General features: G+C 25.5%; 2 protein-coding genes across 2 annotated transcripts; both read right to left on the reverse strand.

Annotated features, from left to right (window-relative positions):
• LOC124927555 (protein RADIALIS-like 3) lies at positions 1-514 on the reverse strand. Its single transcript, XM_047467995.1, has one exon. The coding sequence runs from the start codon at positions 436-438 to the stop codon at positions 205-207; it is 234 nt and encodes a 77-aa protein (XP_047323951.1). The 5' UTR covers positions 439-514; the 3' UTR covers positions 1-204.
• A 19,525-nt stretch (positions 515-20,039) lies between these two features.
• On the reverse strand, positions 20,040-20,325 carry LOC124927572 (protein RADIALIS-like 3). Its single transcript, XM_047468013.1, has one exon. It carries the CDS (start codon positions 20,308-20,310, stop codon positions 20,071-20,073), a length of 240 nt encoding a protein of 79 aa, XP_047323969.1. The 5' UTR covers positions 20,311-20,325; the 3' UTR covers positions 20,040-20,070.
• Between the last annotated feature and the right edge of the window lie 308 nt (positions 20,326-20,633).

Genomic DNA, 20,633 nt, shown 5'->3' on the forward strand with positions numbered 1-20,633 from the left:
TCGAGAATGCACAAGATATATTAGTAAGTAACATGAGGAATGGAGGATTCATTATAGTGTTAAAAGTAATTGATAAGAAATTAAGAGGGTGCATTAAACTTAGTTAGAACAAATAGACATTAAAATAAAATAAAAGTAGATGAATTAGTGTTGGCCAGACTTGTTCTTTGATCATGTATGCTTAAGAAGCAAGGTGGATGATGATTATGATGACATGTAATTGGGAAAGGGAACACGGCCAGACTCGATTTGACAAAGATCTTCAAGAAGTAGCTGGAAGTGAGACTTGCAGTCTTCTGCCGTCTTGCCACCGCCCACAGCCCTGGCAATGTTGTGCCACCTGTCCGGCGTTTGGGTATCGTAGTGAGCCAAAGCCCTCTCGAACACCTTGTTCTCTTGAGGCGTCCATGTTGACCTTCTCGAACTCAATGAAGCCATGTATATATATGTGAAATAATTAAAGAAAGACACAAAAAGAGATCGAGAGAAGTTTTTAATTAGGTGATATTTTGTGGGAGCTGTGAATTGAAGTTGGACATCAAGTCATGTTTCTATATATAGTGGTTCATTTAAAGAAGATGGGTCTATTCAGGAACCAAGTGGGTGGGGTCGGGGAGGATCTAATTCTCCCATCCTAAAAGAAACTGGATCGAATAAGAAGAATTTAAAGAGAATCAAAGTGACTAGTCTCCTTACCAACCACAAAATCACGACATGATTCCCACAAACTGTTGGTGTTCCTTGCCATTGCGGGCGGGTTTTAAATTCCGGGTAAACGGGTCAGGGTTTTTTTTTAGAAAACGGGTTAGAGTATAAATACATTTTTTGGGTATTTTTCTCATAACAGAGCAAATAGAGAGAGAGTGAATTACAGATCTAAGGTTTTCTAGTTTCCTTCTTCTTCTTGTTCTTTGGCTGATCTAGAGTGAGAGATTGGGGGAGCTTTTGATTGTGGAGTAGTCCAATCATTCCTAGTGTAATCACTTCTTTCATTTGAGAGCAGGGCATGTAAGTTTCTACTATTGACATTTGTTTGATTTAGTGAAACTTATCCCTTCCGTGGACGTAGGTCGATTTTGACCGAACCACGTATATTGTGTTGTCGTTTATTGCTTTGTGCTATTTCAGTTCTTGGTAATCTGTTTATCGTCATAGACGATTTGGAATCTGATTTGCTACAGGTTTTGATTTCTAAGAAGATCCATAGTTTTGTTGTTGCAAAACCCAATAGTGGTATTAGAGCAGTATTAATTGGTTATCTGTTTTAACATTGGAGCATATTGCTCTGCTGGTTATTTGGCGAAATTCATAGAAGAGATCAACTGGTTTCTTTGCTGGTGTTTTTGTCAGTTGTTAAGGCAGTAACAATGGGGAAATCTAGACCTGATATGGTGAGTCTGAATGGTACAAACTATAGGCCATGGAAATGATACTAATACTGAAACTGATCTTGGTGATAATGTTGAGGTTGATTTTGAAGTTCAACAAGAAGATGGAAATCAACAGAATCAACAAACAGAGGTACTTCGGAGGTCTACTAGGGAGAAAAGATCAAGTTCTAAGTATCCTGCTACAGAGTATGTTCTTCTAACTGATTGTGGGGAGCCTATATGCTATAAGGAGGCTCTTGAGGATGCTCATAAGAAAGAATGGCTAGCTGCCATGGATGAAGAGATGAAGTCATTGCTGAAAAATGGCACATATGATCTAGTTGAAAGACCAGAGAACAGAAAAGTATTACAAAATAAATGGGTGTACAAGATCAAGCAAGAAGTTGATGATAGCAAGACAAGATACAAGGCTAGGCTGGTTGTCAAAGGTTTTGGCCAAAGGCATGGAATCGATTATGATGAGATTTTCTCACCGGTAGTGAAGATGACTTCTATCCGGGTGGTGTTAAGTCTAGCTGCTTGTATGGATCTTGAGGTTGAACAACTTGATGTCAAGACTGCATTTCTCCATCGTGATTTGGATGAAGATGTTTATATGGAGCAACCTGAAGGTTATAATAAGATAGGTGAGGAAAGCAAGGTGTGCAAACTTGTCAAAAGTCTGTACGGTTTGAAGCAAGCACCAAGGCAGTGATATCTTAAGTTTCAGTCGTTCATGACCATCCATGGGTACATGAAGACGTCTACTGATCACTGTGTCTTTGTGCAAAAGTTTGCTTCTAATGATTTTATTATACTTCTCCTATATGTTGATGACATGCTGATTGTTGGGAGAGACAAGCTCAAGATTGCCAAGTTGAAAAAAGATTTGGCTAAGTCTTTTGAGATGAAAGACTTGGGTCAAGAAAGACAAATTCTTGGAATGCAGGTCATTCGTGATCGGGTGAAGAAAAGGCTATGGTTATCTCAAGAGAGATATATTGAGAAGATTCTAAAACGATTCTGTATGGACAAGGCAAAACAAGTTGCTTGTCCATTGGCTACACACTTGAAAATAAACAAGACAATGTCTCCCAAGGATGAAGAGGAAAGACAAGAAATGTGCAGTGTTCCATATGTTTCAGCAATAGGCAGTCTGATGTATGCAATGGTCTGTACAAGACCGGATATAGCTCATGCGGTTGGAGTACTTAGTCGTTTTCTTTCAAATCCTGGTAAGACACACTGGGAAGCGGTTAAGTGGCTAATGAGATATCTTCGAGGGACCTCCAAATACGCTTTGTGTTATGGTACTGGAAAGTCACATGTTGAAGGGTTTTCTGATTCAGATATGAGTGGTGATATTGACACAACTTCAGGGTATTTGTTTACTTTTGGAGGAGGAGCTGTATCATGGCAGTCTCATCTACAGAAATGTGTTGCTTTGTCTACTACAGAAGCTGAATATATTGCCATTACTGAATGTTGTAAAGAAATGAGATGGATGAAAGAATTGTTGAAAGAAATTGGCATTGCACAAGACAGGTTTGTGGTGTTTAGTGACTCACAGAGTGCTATACATGTGAGCAAGAATCCAAGTTTCCATTCACGTTCAAAACACATCCAAAGAAGGTACCATTGGATCCGTGAAGTGCTCGAGAAGAAGGAGTTATACTTAGAGAAAGTGCACACATATGAGAACGGGTCAGATATGATGACAAAGGGCTTGCCAAGAGGAAAGCATGAGATATGTTGTGCCAAAGCCGGAATGGTTCTGGCAGAAGCGTCACGATGATGAATGTTTATAGCAACATTCTCTCATGGCTCGGAAGGGGGAGAATTGTTGGTGTTCCTTGCCATTGCGGGCGGGTTTTAAATTCCGGGTAAACGGGTCAGGGTTTTCTTTTAGAAAACGGGTTAGAGTATAAATACATTTTTTGGGTATTTTTCTCATAACAGAGCAAATAGAGAGAGAGTGAATTACAGATCTAAGGTTTTCTAGTTTCCTTCTTCTTCTTGTTCTTTGGCTGATCTAGAGTGAGAGATTGGGGGAGTTTTTGATTGTGGAGTAGTCCAATCATTCATAGTGTAATCACTTCTTTCATTTGAGAGCAGGGCATGTAAGTTTCTACTATTGACATTTGTTTGATTTAGTGAAACTTATCCCTCCCGTGGACGTAGGTCGATTTTGACCGAACCACGTATATTGTGTTGTCGTTTATTGCTTTGTGCTATTTCAGTTCTTGGTAATCTGTTTATCGTCATAGACGATTTGGAATCTGATTTGCTATAGGTTTTGATTTCTAAGAAGATCCATAGTTTTGTTGTTGCAAAACCCAACACAAACAACATTTAAACGTCGGTATTTTGGTCTTCAACATTTTTTACTCATTGCAGCGTATATTATGCGCCAGAAGAAGTCATTTTAATTTTTTCCTTCGACCCGGCTAAAGATAGATGGGGGAGCAGCTAGATCAGAGCATATATGTATATATGTGGTGTCATTTTTTTATATTGTATAAAGTGGTAGTCTCAATAGTATCATTCCAAAGCCAAACTTTGGACAAATCAATCGACCAGTTATTTCATTTCCTCATATTTGTAGTTTTTTTCTATCACATCAGTTAAATTTATGCCATTTCTTCTTGTGAGGAGATAAAAGTGGATCTAGATTGGTTGGTTGAACGAAAACCAATCAATGAGGATATATTAACCCACTGGACCGTAGGCATATATTATTTTGTCTCTAGAAATGATGAGAAGAAATTTGTGTGATGTCCAAGTTGATGATCATTAGATGAATCTTCCATAATGTAGTAAAAAAAGGTGAGGTCACACACTACATGACCAAGCGTTACTACTTCCACGCTTAAAAATAGTTTTGTTGGCGCAGAAAAAGTCACTAAAAATTGCACTAATTGAGGAGATTGAGATTTTCGGAAGAATCTAGTTCGAGATGAATTAATCTGAATTTCATTTCCCTTGTAGATTTTGAGCCTATGAAGCTTCCACTCGATTTGACTTTTCTTGAAAAATATACACATTTTGCATTTTGGATTTCTTAAACTTTCTTAACGTTCTTAGTAGACTCATCTTTTTCATAGAAACAAGCATTGACGAGTTATTGAGGTGTGGGAGCAATTATTCTCCATCACCAATATATAGTTGAAACAACTAGGGAATTTTCATTTCTTTCTACATGAGAGCTTTCATCTTGCATTTCGATCTCTAGTTATATATATTTTACTCATTTTTTATTATATTTTTATTAAACGTTTCAAATACTTTTGTCATTTTCGTAGCATCGTTTGCTTCTCCATTAAAGAGTGCGATGTCTTATCTAGAGCCTTATTTGCATACTTCTCTTCCACTCAATAAGATTTGTTTGTTCATCCACGTGTCTCTCGTCTCGTAGATTCTTCATTTCAACAATGAAGTTAAAAAGATTGAGCTTCGAACAAAGTCGTGTGATGGGTCGTGACATGTATTTTATTAACTTGTTTAATTGCAAAAATCACTATCAAACAATAAAAATCCCTAAAAAACAATTGAGTATAAATTATAGCATTATCTAATATATAAATTCTACACATACAACTCAAAAAACATTATAGGATTAAGATAACAATGAAGCAGATCAGGGCGGAGAGTCATTTACCATTCCGTCCAGTTTGGTTTCAAAAAATCCCCGAGACAATGAGTATATCCTATTAAAAAATAAAACTCTTCTATAATAAAATTATAAAAAACTAATGTTTTTTATAATATATATTATAATATAGTAAGAATTTATATTATTATAAATAAATAAACTTAAACTCTCTTAAACTATATCATTGCCTGTTCTGAAAATATTTTATCGTATAGACACCTCTCTAGAATAAATAAATATATGGGTGATATTATATATTATGTTCATTAGTGTTTGGACGAATTGATAATAATATCCACATCCATCTCTGGTCAACTACCGACAAACCGAAAAAAACCGCCACAGACGAAATAATTCATAATTCGGAGGTCAACTACCAACAAACCGGAAAAAACCGCCACAGACGAAATAATTCATAATTCGGATAAAAGTAGCATGACTGAATATAATTATCACCGGGAACTGATTTGTGATCACGAAAACAACCTGAAAAATAAATAAAAGTTTCCCAATTAACCAGGATTTTTAATTTTTGGGACCGTAATTCAGTTTAGATATTAATTTTAATTTACAATTATGATAATAAAAAATTATTTAATTAATTTATATATAATATATTTTAAGTGTTCAGGGTGTAAACACTAACCCATTTTAAGACATGAATATATAATAAAATTGGTAACAAAGTATTATCGAGTTGAACAGATATATTTAATTAGTAACGTGAAATGGGGGATTGATCTTGTTAAAACAAATGATACAAGTTAATTAGGATAAATAGAAATTAAAAACAAAAAATGAATTAGTGGTGCCCTAATTTAGGGCTTTAATTAAAAAATTATTGGCATGCATCTGGCCTTGTCATTAGTTCATATAATTGGGGAAGGGAACACGGCCGGAGATCTTCTAGAAGAATCTGGAAGTGAGACTTGCACTCTTGCCGCCGCCCACGGCCTTGGCAATGTTGTGCCACCTGTTGGGTATTTCGGTATTGTAGCTAGGGGTGAGTATTGGGTGGTTTAATCCGAAATCCAATCCAATTCGAATCCTAAATACTAATTCGGATTGGATATTTCGGATTGGACTGAGATCGGATCGGGATCGGATTGAATTAAATCGGATTGGATTAAAATTATCCAAATTATCCAAACTATCTAAATAAAAAAATATTTCTTAATTAATTTTCTTTAAATTAAATTTCATCTCAATATAATATGTATTTTATTTATCATCACTTGACAACGATATTTTATTTTTTTTTTATTATTACTATTTTTATTATTTTTTCAGATTCAAATTTAATAATAATAAAAAATTCGAATTTAAAAAAAAAATTAAAAAAAGTTTTAAAAAAAAATTAAAAAAAAAAATTGTTGACTAATTTTAAGCTGATATATATAAATATTTTTTAGTTTGGATTATCCAAACCATTTTCAATCCAGTCCGTATCCGATCCGTATTAATTAGTAAAATGGTTTGAATTACGGATTTGATAAACTTAGTTTGGATTTAATACGGGTCGGACAAAACAAATTGGTTTTACCCATTTCCTCACCCCTAATTGTAGCGTGCCAATGCCCTCTCGAAGAGTTTGTTCTTTTGGGCTGTCCATGTTAACCTTAACCTTCTTGAACTCATTGAACTCGAAATCATAATGTATATATTATTTGATATTTGGTACTGTGAAGAAAATGGACATGGGATTGGGGGATTATATAGTACTTAAATTTGAATGCATGCAGAGAAATGATGTGGGATCGAGGAAGCAATTTGTGGATTAATTTGATATTCTTATGCAAATAAATAAATAAATAAATAAATAGAAGAGATATAGATAGTGGAAGAGGAAGAAAAGAATCAAGAGTACATATTGACTGCATGTCTCCTTACAATCCACAAAATCATTAGATTCCCAACGGATAAGAAACAACGTGTTATATTTTTTATACAAAATAAAAACATTTTTCACGTTAATTGATTTATTTAATAAGAATTTACAAAATAATGTTGTTTATGTGATAAAAGTGATTTTAAGAAAGTAAATATTATCGTTCACATCTAAACTGTCTTAATTAAGTTAAAGTGGATACGTCGTGATTGTAAGAATTATGTTAACCTTATTCATTTAAAAAATGCAACCAAACTAAGCTATGATTTTGGGTTTTTATCGAATTTTGGATAAAAACTTTGATTGAGTACTTCACTTTTTACAAATTAGTTTTTTTAAGTTTATCATTCTACCTTCTAAATAAATGTGATAGAAAGACAGAAAAAAAAAATATTAAATAAAAATATTTTTGTATTTGAATGAATAAAATAAATAAAGAAATACTAGTGAAAGGAGTGAAAATATTGGGTTTAAGATAAAAGATCCCAAAAATAAACTAATATCAAACAAGTTCTTAGATTATATTAAATAAATTTTAGTAGAAGGATAGTAATTTTAAATATATTTCTGACTCTTTCTTAAATTGGATAAGAGTTTTTTTGGTTTTGATAAAAGAATTGTGAAATATATGGTATTTTTATATTTTAGTATTGAATTAAATGATGTGATTAATAAAAGAGTTAATTAAATAATATTTGTTAGAGAAAGTGAAAAATTTTTGTTAAAAAATACTTAAATATTTTAATATTTAGTTAATGATTAATTGAATTATATAATTGATGAAAGACTATTGGGATTAGGCTTATTTAAATAATTGTGTATGATTGGAGATATAAAAAATATTATTATTAATAATAAATTATTTTAGAGGGTGCATATTAATATTTAATGAAAATATTTATTTTAAAAAATAAATAAAAATTATTTTAGCATTTTTTTTTGATAAATTAATTAATAATAAGATAGGTTGGGTTGGTTATACGATACATTATTCAAATAACCACAATTATATTTGTGTGATGATCAATGAATCTTCTTGTGAAAAGCAACTTATAGAAAATTTTAATAAAAAAATAAATTTTCTAATTTTCATTCCAATACTCTTTTCTCTGTTCAAATTCATTACAAAAATAAAATAAAAAATCCCTATCATTATTCATCAAACAAAATCTGAATATTTCTTAATTAATTTCATTGGGCTAGCTAGCTATGAGACCGGCCCATTCCATTCATGATATTTATTATTTTCTCTTTGCAACAGTTGCATCAAAATCATTTGAAAGAATTCTAAAACTTTAAAAAAACATTGATATTGAGTCCAAATAAATGAACTTAATTCAAATTATTATAGGTTGATATATATACTTTGAGTAACTTTTGAACATGACAATTAACCAAAAAAAAAAAAATAACTATCATAATTAATAACTCAATCTGAAATAAACATCTTTTTCAACATGTAAATATGTTAAAAAATTTACACATAGCAATTCATCAAAGTATGAGCACTTCAATGAATGAGGGTTGGATAGACAAAAACAACGAAAGCCTCGTTGTAGTCGGAATAAATAACTCAAAAAATAGCGACACAAATCAATTCTTGAACCGCGTTGAGACAATATATAAAACTAGTACGATTGAGTGAGGTTTCACTTTTGTGATGTATAAATGTCAAGACAAAGTACATTTCTTGGAAAAAAATCAAACTTATGTAACATCAAAGTATCTCAATTATTCTATAATAGTCCACTATTTTCATTTGAAAATAGATTTATGGAAAATGGCATTGGAACTACAAATTTTATGTGGTTTGGAAAAAGACCATATCATCACATCATCACAATACACACATCAATCCCCATATAACACTAGTAAAAAAAGACTTTCTAGCGATTGATAAACCAATCGCTATTCACATCCAAACCAATTGCTAGAAGACTATTGGTCATAAATCAATCGCCATCAATCGGCATAGGTGTTCTCGCTGTTGCCTTAATTGACAACGACGATCGGTGAATGTCCACTCGCAATTTCCCATATAATTAGATTTATGAATTAACAATTTTTTAATTTATCCTTTACCGCAACAAAAAAAAATTAAAAAATAATAAAAATAATAAAAATTCTGATCATACTTATTTGTATTTTGTCTCATTCAATCCAATCTTCAACTTAAAAGTCAGAACAAATATATTTGCAAAAATATGATCTATATATATGTATAATGATTTTATCTTTTCAAAAATCATATTTGAGTTTATTTATATACAAAGTATTTAGGTCTATTTTTCATTGACATTGTTTTAATTAGTTATAGAAGCAGTATTTTTTTAATTATTAATTTAAAATATTTGAAACATGTAGTAGAAAATGTAATTGTTTATTAGAAATAGAAATTGTTCTATTTAACACTATCTAATTTTTAAACCGTCAAAATGGTATTTTTAATTATCTTTTATTACTTAATTTTCTTTCATTATAATTATAAAGTAAGTCAAGCCTAATTTGTCGGAGGCAACATATTCTTTGTTGATATTTATTTATTTAAGAGTTTGAGTAAAAAAATGATAAATATCTTTGTTAGTTAAGATTCATAAAAAAAAAAGTAACAATTAAATTAAGATAAAAAATTGATCATTTTCTTCAATAAAATAGTGTAGATAGAAATAATGCATGACAATCTAATAATTAAGACAACAATTTAAGGAGACAATCTAATAATTATAATAATTAAGACAACAATTTAAAACAATTTAAGGGGTGTGGAGTAAATTATCCTTATTTTATATAATCTATATATATATATATATATATATATATATATATATATATATATATATATATATGATAAAGTCGTCAATACTCAAATCGTCAATACTCAAATCTATGACTTTAGAGATTAAATATTTTTTAAAACTTTTACCATTAAATTAAATAAGTCTTATATTAGTATATAAGACCCTTTAAAAAGGGCAAGATATCTTTAAATTGACTTATAATAAAATTAGTGATGAGTTAAATAATATTTTAAAAATATATTTTAATATCAAAATCTTTATTTATTTTTTAAAATTTCAGAAAACTCAACAACAAAAAATTGAAGAATGACAAGTAGTGTATTCCCTTAATAATAATAAATATAATAATTATATTTATTATAATTTTCATAATTTTTATAAAATATAATAACTATAATAAATATAATAATTATAATAATAAATATAATAATTATAATAATTATAATAATAAATATAATAATTATAATAATAAATAATATAATAAATATTAATAAATATAATAATAATAAATAATTATAATAAATATAAATATAATAATTATAATAATAAATATAAATATAATACTTATAATAAATATAATAATTATAAAAAATATAATAATAATAATAATAATAAATAATATAATAATAATTATAATAAATATTAATAATATTAATAATATTAATAAATATAATAATTAAAATAATAATAATAAATATAATACTTATAATAAAAATAATAAATAATATAATAATTATTATAATAAATATTAATAATATAATAATTATAATAATAATAATAAATATAATACTTATAAAAAATATAATAATTATAATAATAATAAATAATATAATAATAATTATAATAATATTAAAATATAAAATAATAAAATATATTAATTTACAAAGACTGGTATTATAAAATCTTGTAAATTTCATGAAAATATACCCAGTTTTATAATAATATTTTTTTTTACAAAATATTATAATAAATATTAATAAATATAACAATTGTAATAATAAATATAATACTTATAAAAATATAATATTTATAATAATAATAATAATAATAATAAAAATTAGAATAAATATAATAATATAATAATAATTATAATATTATAATAATAATTATTATAATAAATATTAATAAGTATAATAATAATAAATACAATAATTATAATAATATATTCTAATATTAATAATTTTTATATTTATAATATTAATAAAATTTATTCTAATATTAATAATAATAAATATAATACTTATAATAAATATAATAATTATAATAATAATTATATAACTATAATAAATATAATAATAAATAAATAAAATAATTATAATAATTATAATAATAAATATAATAACTATAATAATTATAATTATAATAAATAATATAATAATTATTATAATAATATTAATAAATATAATAATTAAAATAATAATAATAAATATAATAATCATAATAATCATAATAATAATTATAATAATATTAAAATATAAAATAATAAAATATAATAATTTACAAAACTGGTTTTATAAAATATTGTAAATTTCATGAAAACTTACCCAGGTTTTATAATAATATTTTTTTTTACAAATATCATAATAAATATAATAATTATAATAATAATAAATTATAATAAATATTAATAAATAAAATAATTGTAATAATAAATATAGTACTTATAACAATACTAATAATAAAAATTAGAATAAATATAATAAATAATAATAAATTGTTATTTTGAATAGAGTTTTATTAGACATTAAAAATGGTGATAAATGTATACCATTTAGTAACAATAACTATTTTATAATAATTATAAAAATAAATATAATAATAATAATAAATAATATGATAAATATTAATAATATTAATAAATATAATAATGTTAATAAATATAATGATTATAATAATAATAAATATAATACTTATAAAAAATATTAATAAATAAAATTATTTTAATAATAAATATAATAATTTTAATAATAAATATAATAATTTTAATAATATAATAATAATTATAATAAATATAATAATCATAATTATTATAATAAATATTAATAAGTATAATAATAATTATAATAATATATTCAACTATTAATAATTTTTATATTTATAATATTAATAATATTTATTCTAATATTAATAATAATAAATATAATACTTATAATACTTATAATAAATATAATAATTATATAACTATAATAAATATAATAATAAAATAAATAAAATAATTTTAATAATTTAAATAATAAATATAATAACTATAATTATTATAATAAATAATATAATAATTATTATAATAATATTAATAAATATAATAATTAAAATAATAATATTAAATATAATACTAATAATAAATATAATAATACTAAAATATAAAATAATTAAATATATTAATTTAAGATTGGTTTTATAAAATCTTGTAAATTTCATTAAAATTTACTCAAGTTTTATAATAATATTTTCATGATAAATATTAATAATATTAATAACTATAATAATTGTAATAATAAATATAATACTTATAAAAATATAATATTTATAATAATAATAATAAAAATTATAATATTATAATAATAATAAATATAATAATTATAATAATAATTATAATATTATAATAATAATTATAATAAATATAATAATCATAATTATTATAATAAATATAATAATTATAATAATATATTCTAATATTAATAATAATAAATATGATAATTATAATAATATAATAATAATAATAATAAAATAAATATAATAATTATAATAATATAATAATAAATATAATAACTATAGTAATATTCATAAATATTATAATTATAATAATTATAATAATATAATAATAAATATTATAATAATATTAATAAATACAATAATTATAATAATAAATAAATACAATAATTATAATAAATAATACAGCAATTATAATAATAAATCAAATAATAATAATATTTAGAATAATATAATAATAAATATAATAACTATAATAATTATAACAATAATAATAAATATTATAATAATATTAATAAATACAATATAATACTTATAAAAAATAATAAAAATATTAATAAATAAAATAATTATAATTATAATATTATAATAAATATAATAAATATAATTATTATAATAAATATTAATAAGTATAATAATAAATATAATAATTATAATAAATATAATAATAAAGTAATTATAATAAATATAATAATAAAATAACTATAATAATTATAATAATAAATATAATAACTTTAATTATAAATATTAAAATAATATTAATAAATACAATAATTATAATAATAAATACAATAATTATAATAATAAATACAACAATTATAATAATAAAGCAAATAATAATAATATAATAATTATAATAATAATAATAAATATTATAATAATATTAATAAATACAATAATTATAATAATAATTATAATAATAAATATTATAATAAGTATAATAATAATAAATATAATACTTATAAAAAATAATAATATTAATAAATAAAATAATTATAATAATATAATAATAATTATAATATTATAATAATAATTATAATAAATATAATAATCATAATTATTATAATAAATAATAATAATAAATATAATAAATATAATAATTATAATAATATAATAATAATAATTATAATAAATATAATAATCATAATTATTATAATAAATATTAATAAGTATAATAATAATAAATATAATAATTATAATAATATATTCTAATATTAATAATTTTTATATATATAATATTAATAATATTTATTCTAATATTAATAATAATAAATAAAATAATTATAATAATATAATAATTATAATAATATAATAATAAATATAATAATAAATATTATAATAATATTAATAAATACTATAATTATAATAATTATAATAATATAATAATAAATATTATAATAATAATAATAAATACAATAATTATAATAATTATAATAATTATAATAATAAATACAATAATTATAATAAGATAATAATAAATATTATAATAATATTAATAAATACAATAATTATAATAATAAATACAACAATTATAATAATAAACCAAATAATAATAATATTTAGAATAGTATAATAATAAATATAATAATAATAATAAATATTATAATAATATTAATAAATACAAAATTTATAATAATAATTATAATAACAATAATTATAATAAATATAATACTTATTAAAAATATTAAAAATATTAAAAAATAAAATAATTATAATTATTATAAAAAATATTAATAAGTATAATAATAATAATAAATATAATAATTATAATAATTATAATAAATATAATAATAATATAAATATAATAATTATAATAATATAATAATAATAAAATAAATATAATTATTATAATAATATAATAATAAATATAATAACTATAATAATAAATATTATAATTACATGGGAACACTTTTAGACTCATACAGCACCTCGGAGTGAGATTTGCACTCAGCTGTTTTGCCATCTCCCACGGCCACAACAGTGTTGTGTCACCAGCCGGGTGTTTCGTTTTCGTAATGTGCCAAAGCCCCCTCAAACATCTTGTTCTTGAACTCAATGAAGTCATAAATTATGAAAGAATTAAAATAAGAAAAAAAAAAAATATATATATATATATATATATATATAATTAAGGTAATATTTGGTGTGACTTTGAATTGAAACTGGACATGAATTCAAATATTTATAAAGGTTTATTTAGTGAGAAATTTAACAACTAGGATTAAATATGTTAATAGAGGTAAAATTGATTATTTTGTTCGATTCGAATTAAATTCAAACTAAATTAATTAAATTCGTAATTTAAACCATTTTATTGATTAATAGATATGGATGGTATTGAATATGGTGACAATTCATATATATATATATATATATATATAATTTGTTTTAATTGTGAATTTGAAATTATTTAATAATAATTTTTTTTTATAATTATTTAATTTGTTTGTATTTAATTAAAAAAAAAAAGTAAATTAAGTAAATTAAATATTTTAATTCAAATTATTTTGTATTAATTGGATTATTCAAATTTAATCATAATTAAACTAAATCTAAATTTAATTTATCCGGATTTAATTTAAACCGAAATAGTTTATAAAATTTGTAATTCATATTGGGTTTAGATTAATTCGTCAAATGCTCACCTTTAACATAATTTTGATTTATTTTATTATTTTTATTAAAATTTTAATGTTATAATTAAAAAAATGTTGATTAAGTGATGAGAAAATAAGTCAAAATATATTATATTAAATTAAAATTTATTAATTAAAAAATATATATTTATTTAGATAGTTTGGTCAATTTAGATAGTTCTAATCCAATCCGAATTTGATCCAACAATCCGATCTTAATCAAATCTGAAATACCCAATCCAAATTAGTATTTCGAATTTGGATCGGATTGAATTTCGGATTAATATACCCAATGCTCACACCTACTCTTACCAACCACAAAATCACCATATTCCCTAACATTCCTTATAATATAAAAAAAATCATTTCATTTCAGCGTCGGAAAGTGAGTTTTGTTGCATGGATAAAATTTGATGTTGGATCAAATATGATGTTGCCACTTTTTACTCACTAATATATTTTAATTGGTATAAAGTGGTATCTATTGAAAGACAAAGTTAGGGCTGATCTCTTTATTCTATTATTTTATATTTAATTATGGTGCTCCTTCAAACTAACTTGAGCTTAATTTCCTTCAAGGTTTTCTTTTTCCTTTTTATCTCATCTAATAGAAAATAATAATTTATCTCATATCATCTCTTTGTTATATTTTTGTCATTGACTTATTATTGATCGGGTTATATTGGTTTCACAATAATTTACGTCAACTTTGTTTTTTTTAGGAACAATGAAATGAGATTTGTGTTTTACCCACTCAAAATTTTTATTTTTGTTTAATTTAAGTTTTATTGAGAAACTTCCTTGTCTTTTATTTTTTTATGTTTTTTTTTTCTTTTTAATTATGTTAAATTTTGTTTTAAATGAAGGAGGTAGCATGACCTCCCAACTATAATATTCACTTTAACTTAAGGCGTTTTAAGTTGAGAATCGAACTCGTGACATTTGGTTTCCTTAAACCATTTTTGCTAATTAATGAGCAATAAAAGAAATTTGTGTGATGTCCAAACTAAGTTGATGATATGATTAGATGGATCTTTTTCTAAAAGGTATAGCTATGGACCTAGGTGAACCCCTTGAAAGTATAGCTTTGGAATATTTAGGGTCCACTCTTCCTTTTCTTTTATTCCAAATTAATGATATGAATATTTGAATATTACCCCATAAATAGATAGATTTGCATATTTTTATTTTTTATTTTTGTTATTCCAGATAAAATTGTGTAGGTAAATTTTAATGGCACATGTAGGAAGGATTTAGGTTCTATATGAGAGTTTTTACTAACGCTTTTAACAATTGGTTTTAGTATTAGCAACGGTTTATAACAGTTGATTCTCGTATTAGTGACTCCTTTCAACTGTAGGTTTCAATTACCCGGAACTCAAGAATGGATGACGTGGATGGTTGAGGCCAGACAATTTGAGAACCTTGGTCATGAAGTTCAATTCTAACACTCGAAAAAGTTTGTTGACCAACAAATTAAACAAATCGAAAAGATTGAGAAAAGACGGAAAGAAAAAGAAAACTGTGTGCGGAAAGAGATGTGTGCAAAATGCATAAAGAAATTAACTACACCTAAAAAACAAGTTGACGAGCCTATAAGGAAGTCAATGACCGACTCTCCCAACTCAACTATCCTATTTTTTATGTGTTGATTCATGTCTTGTTATTCGTGTAGAGTCGCATTTATCCATTTAAATCAAGTGTTGGCTATTTTATTATATTTGTTAAGTTTGTAACTGGATAATTTATAATACATATTGTTATGACTTGTACTTAATTTTTTTTACTGATTTTAAAAAACTTTTTGCCTACTTCACAAAGATAATGAAATAATGATATTTTTTATCCTTTAAATGAGATGTGAAGACTTACTTTTATTTGTTAATTATAACACTTGTTATCTTTGATTGATATTGATTTCAAATTTGTGACATTATTTTTCCGGAAATAATAGATCGGCTATATATGACCTCTTCCTAAGCACAATGCTGACCATAACGATTGGGTTGCCCTAGACATATTAAAAAGAATTATATTTTAACAAATATTTCACATTCATCAGTTGTTTTCACTTATAGATATAAATTACTTTTTTATTTGTAAATTTTTTAGATAATAAATTTGAAAAAAATTGTTTTTATCTAATAGGTTGACTTTAGATTTAATTATCTTTTCCCTAACCCATAGGCTTGTTGGCTTATCCTAGGGCCAACCCTGCCTAAGTATTTTCTTCAACTTGTGTTGGTGTTATATAAGTTATTCTTCCTTGTCCCCAAGGACTAGCCTAGCAGCTTTAACTTTGTCTAATATTTTTATCGACATAATGTTTTTTCACCGGATCTATTTTAAGCAAAGACATAATGAGACTGACGACGTATTCATGGTGTTAAAACTGATTGATAAAAATTAAGAGCGTCAGATAGAACATGGAACTTCATTGGTGTATCTTGATGACATGCAATTTTAAAGTGTGCATAGTAATTAAAAGATATGATGTTGAATATTTTAGCCAATAATATTAACAAATGTGATATGGACATGAAAAAATGGTGAGTATTTAAAAGTTTGGCCAAATCTAGGAAGACAAACACAAAGTAGGATTTCTTCTCCTTCATGTGCAACCACACTACACCAAACTGAATTTATACCGGCACATAAGACATAGTATTCCGACGCATATATGCGACATTATCAAAATTCTTACCGTCGTTTAACATAGTGACGTTAGAAGTAGAGTCGGCAAAATAAGTTTCCGACATATACCATTACTTCGGTAAAGAACCACTATGCGCCAGTAACAATATATACTGGCTCATAATATTGTGTTGGTAAAGGGCCACTACACGTCGGTAAGTGAATGTAGTGGCTCATAAATTTGTGCCAGTAATGGGTTATTATGTGCCGGTAAAATGACGGTAAAGATATTTACCGTTACATAAAACTACGCTGGTAATAGGCTATTATGTGACGGGAAAGGCTGTTATGTGACGGTTAAGATATTTTTTGACACATAAAATTCCTCCGTAATGGGTTATTATGTGACGAGAAAGCTGTTATGAGACTGTAAACATATTTACTGACACATAAAATTGCGCTGGTAAAAATATTTATCGACACGTAATATTGTGCCGGTGAAAGGCCTATATGTCCGGTAAACATATTCACTGACACATAAAAACTGCGTCGGTTAAAAGTCATTATGCGCCGGTAAGAATATTTACCACTATGTGTCGGTAAACTTATTTACTGACACAAAATTTTGTGACGGTAATTAGCCACTATGCGTCTGTAACAATATTTTCTGGCACATAATATTGATTCTAGACGATATCATTATTTTTAAATTTCATTTTTTAATATATTATAAAGATTTAAAATAAAAATTATAAATAAAAAAGAGGTAGTTTCCTCTTCTGTTCCAAATAAAAGAGGAATTTCCTCATCATACCTAAAAAAAATTAAAATTAGAGAGAGATTGAACTAATTTCGTGAACAATAATGAGTCCCCAAATTTTTGGATTTAAAAGAGAAACTAAAATTGAAACAAAAATGAGTTTGATAGTAAAAATAATCCAAAAATAATGAAAACTATCTTATTAGGGTCACAAATTAACTTTTTTTTGTTTGAAAAAACGACTTAGTGTCATTTTATTAAAACCCAAAAGACTACCTGAATCGTTTGTATCAAGTTAGATAAACCCTAGACTTGATTTTGAAAAGAAACAACAACATTAATAAAGTCATAATTCAAACACTTATCATTAATACAAATACAAACACAAATAGAATTTTAAACCGTATTAAAATCAACAGATTGAGTAACTTCATGGTAGGGAATGATCCATCTTTGACATATCAACCAATAAATTAATTTTGTGAACATGAATAAGTTGATTTTATATTTTTAACATTTAATAAGGTGAAGTGATAAATAAAAGAAATTGAGTAAAAGATAAAATCTTAACATGCCTGAAATGAAAAAATATATATATTTTTTATTTTGGTTACAAATAATTTAAGAAGTTATTTTTTGGTATTTAAAAAAAATTAAGTATTAAAAATGGGAGAACAAGAAAATAAAATAAAAGCTGATATCAAACGAGGCATTTGGGTCGGGTTCAGGTCGCGGGTCATGGATAGGGTGTGGGTCGGCATGCAGGCGGGTGCAGTAAGCGAGTTGGTGGTCTTGGTGAGAAATCAATCAGGCATAGAGCCTGGCTATCATTCGCAAGGTAAGCCATCGATTGGGGGCTTCCATTTCTCGGTCGGACCAGGCCAGAGGCTTCCATCGTCGGTTGAAAAACAGCTCGTGACTAGTTTTCTCGGTCAAAAATCAGGCCACAGTCCATCAACCTACACCCAATAACACACCACAGCAACCAAGTGGAAAACACCTTTGTGAACTAAAACGAAGATAACCAATATGAAACATTAATCAACATCCTAATCATCCAAACAAAATCAGATATATGCATTTTTTATTATTTTCTGAGGCTTAAAGTAACATATATGCATGGAGCCAAAATCGGCACAAACTAATTTGGGACCATGTCTTTCATGTTGTTGATCTTCTTCCGCACTTCCTCGTCTTCCTCCTCAACATTTGATCTTCTTCCTTTGTCTACTCACTCGAAACCTCATTCTCCAATGGTATATATTTCCTCCTTTACACTGAGAGATCCTCCCCCTCATTCCTAATATTAATGGTCGTAACAAGTTCAACTGTTACAGAAATCGGATCCAGCATCCTAATCCTACTCAATGTTCAAGATTATTGTGATTTTTGAATGAAAAGAAACCAGATTAAAATTCAACAAAATTATGGTGTTGAATAACTAGTTTAATTATAATTACGATCACTTTCCTTATTATAATTCATGAAGATTTTGTTTTTTAAAAGGTGATTTTTTTATTTATTTATTAAATACTAGTTGGAGAATCTTGAGTTTTGTTGATAAAGTTTTAGGGATACTATATAAATTATAACATTCAAGCTAATTACAAATTAAGTAGTACAATAATTAATTAAGTGTCAACTTGGCTTACCAACTTATTAAGCAACATGAAGAATGTATGATTCATAAGTAGATGAATTATTAAGAGAGCGCATTAATTAAACTTAGTTAGATCGAACTATTAATAGACATTAAAATTAAATGAAAAAGTAGATGAATTAGTGTTGGTCAGAGTTGTTCTGTGATGATGTATGCTTAAGAAGCAAGGTGCAGGGTGATGATTATGATGACATGTAATTGGGAAAGGGAACACGGCCAGACTCGATTTCGCAGAGATCTTCTAGAAGCAGCTGGAAGTGAGTCTTGCAGTCTTCTGCCGTCTTGCCACCGCCCACAGCCCGGGCAATGTTGTGCCACCTGTCGGGTGTTTGGGTATCGTAGTGAGCCAAAGCCCTCTCTAACATCTTGTTCTCTTGGGCCGTCCATGTTGACCTTCTCGAACTCATTGAACTCGAAGCCATGTATATATTGAAGAATATAATGTGAACTCAAGAAATGAGAGATTATTATTAAAAGGATAGAGTAATTGGTGCTGTGAAGAAGTTGGACATGGAGTTGGGTGTTTATATAGTGCTTAATTTGGAGAAGAGAATTGTGAGATTCATCAGGAACTAAGCAAGTTGCATGGTGGGTGAGGAATTTGATACTCATAAAAAAAAAATTAATAGAGATTGTGTAAGAAGAAGAAAAAGAAAAGAGTCGAATGACTGTTTCCTTACAAGCCACAAAATCACTTAGATTCCCAGCAATAATAAATAAGGGAATTAATGCAAGACTTATATAT

This window comes from Impatiens glandulifera, chromosome 2 (assembly GCF_907164915.1).
Source record: "Impatiens glandulifera chromosome 2, dImpGla2.1, whole genome shotgun sequence".
In the NCBI taxonomy this organism is placed as follows: Eukaryota; Viridiplantae; Streptophyta; class Magnoliopsida; order Ericales; family Balsaminaceae; genus Impatiens; species Impatiens glandulifera.

What these genes read in the sequence shown, in the direction of transcription:
- LOC124927555 (XM_047467995.1), bottom strand. Translation starts at nt 438, where the DNA reads ATGGCTTCATTGAGTTCGAGAAGGTCAACATGGACGCCTCAAGAGAAC.
- LOC124927572 (XM_047468013.1), bottom strand. Translation starts at nt 20,310, where the DNA reads ATGGCTTCGAGTTCAATGAGTTCGAGAAGGTCAACATGGACGGCCCAA.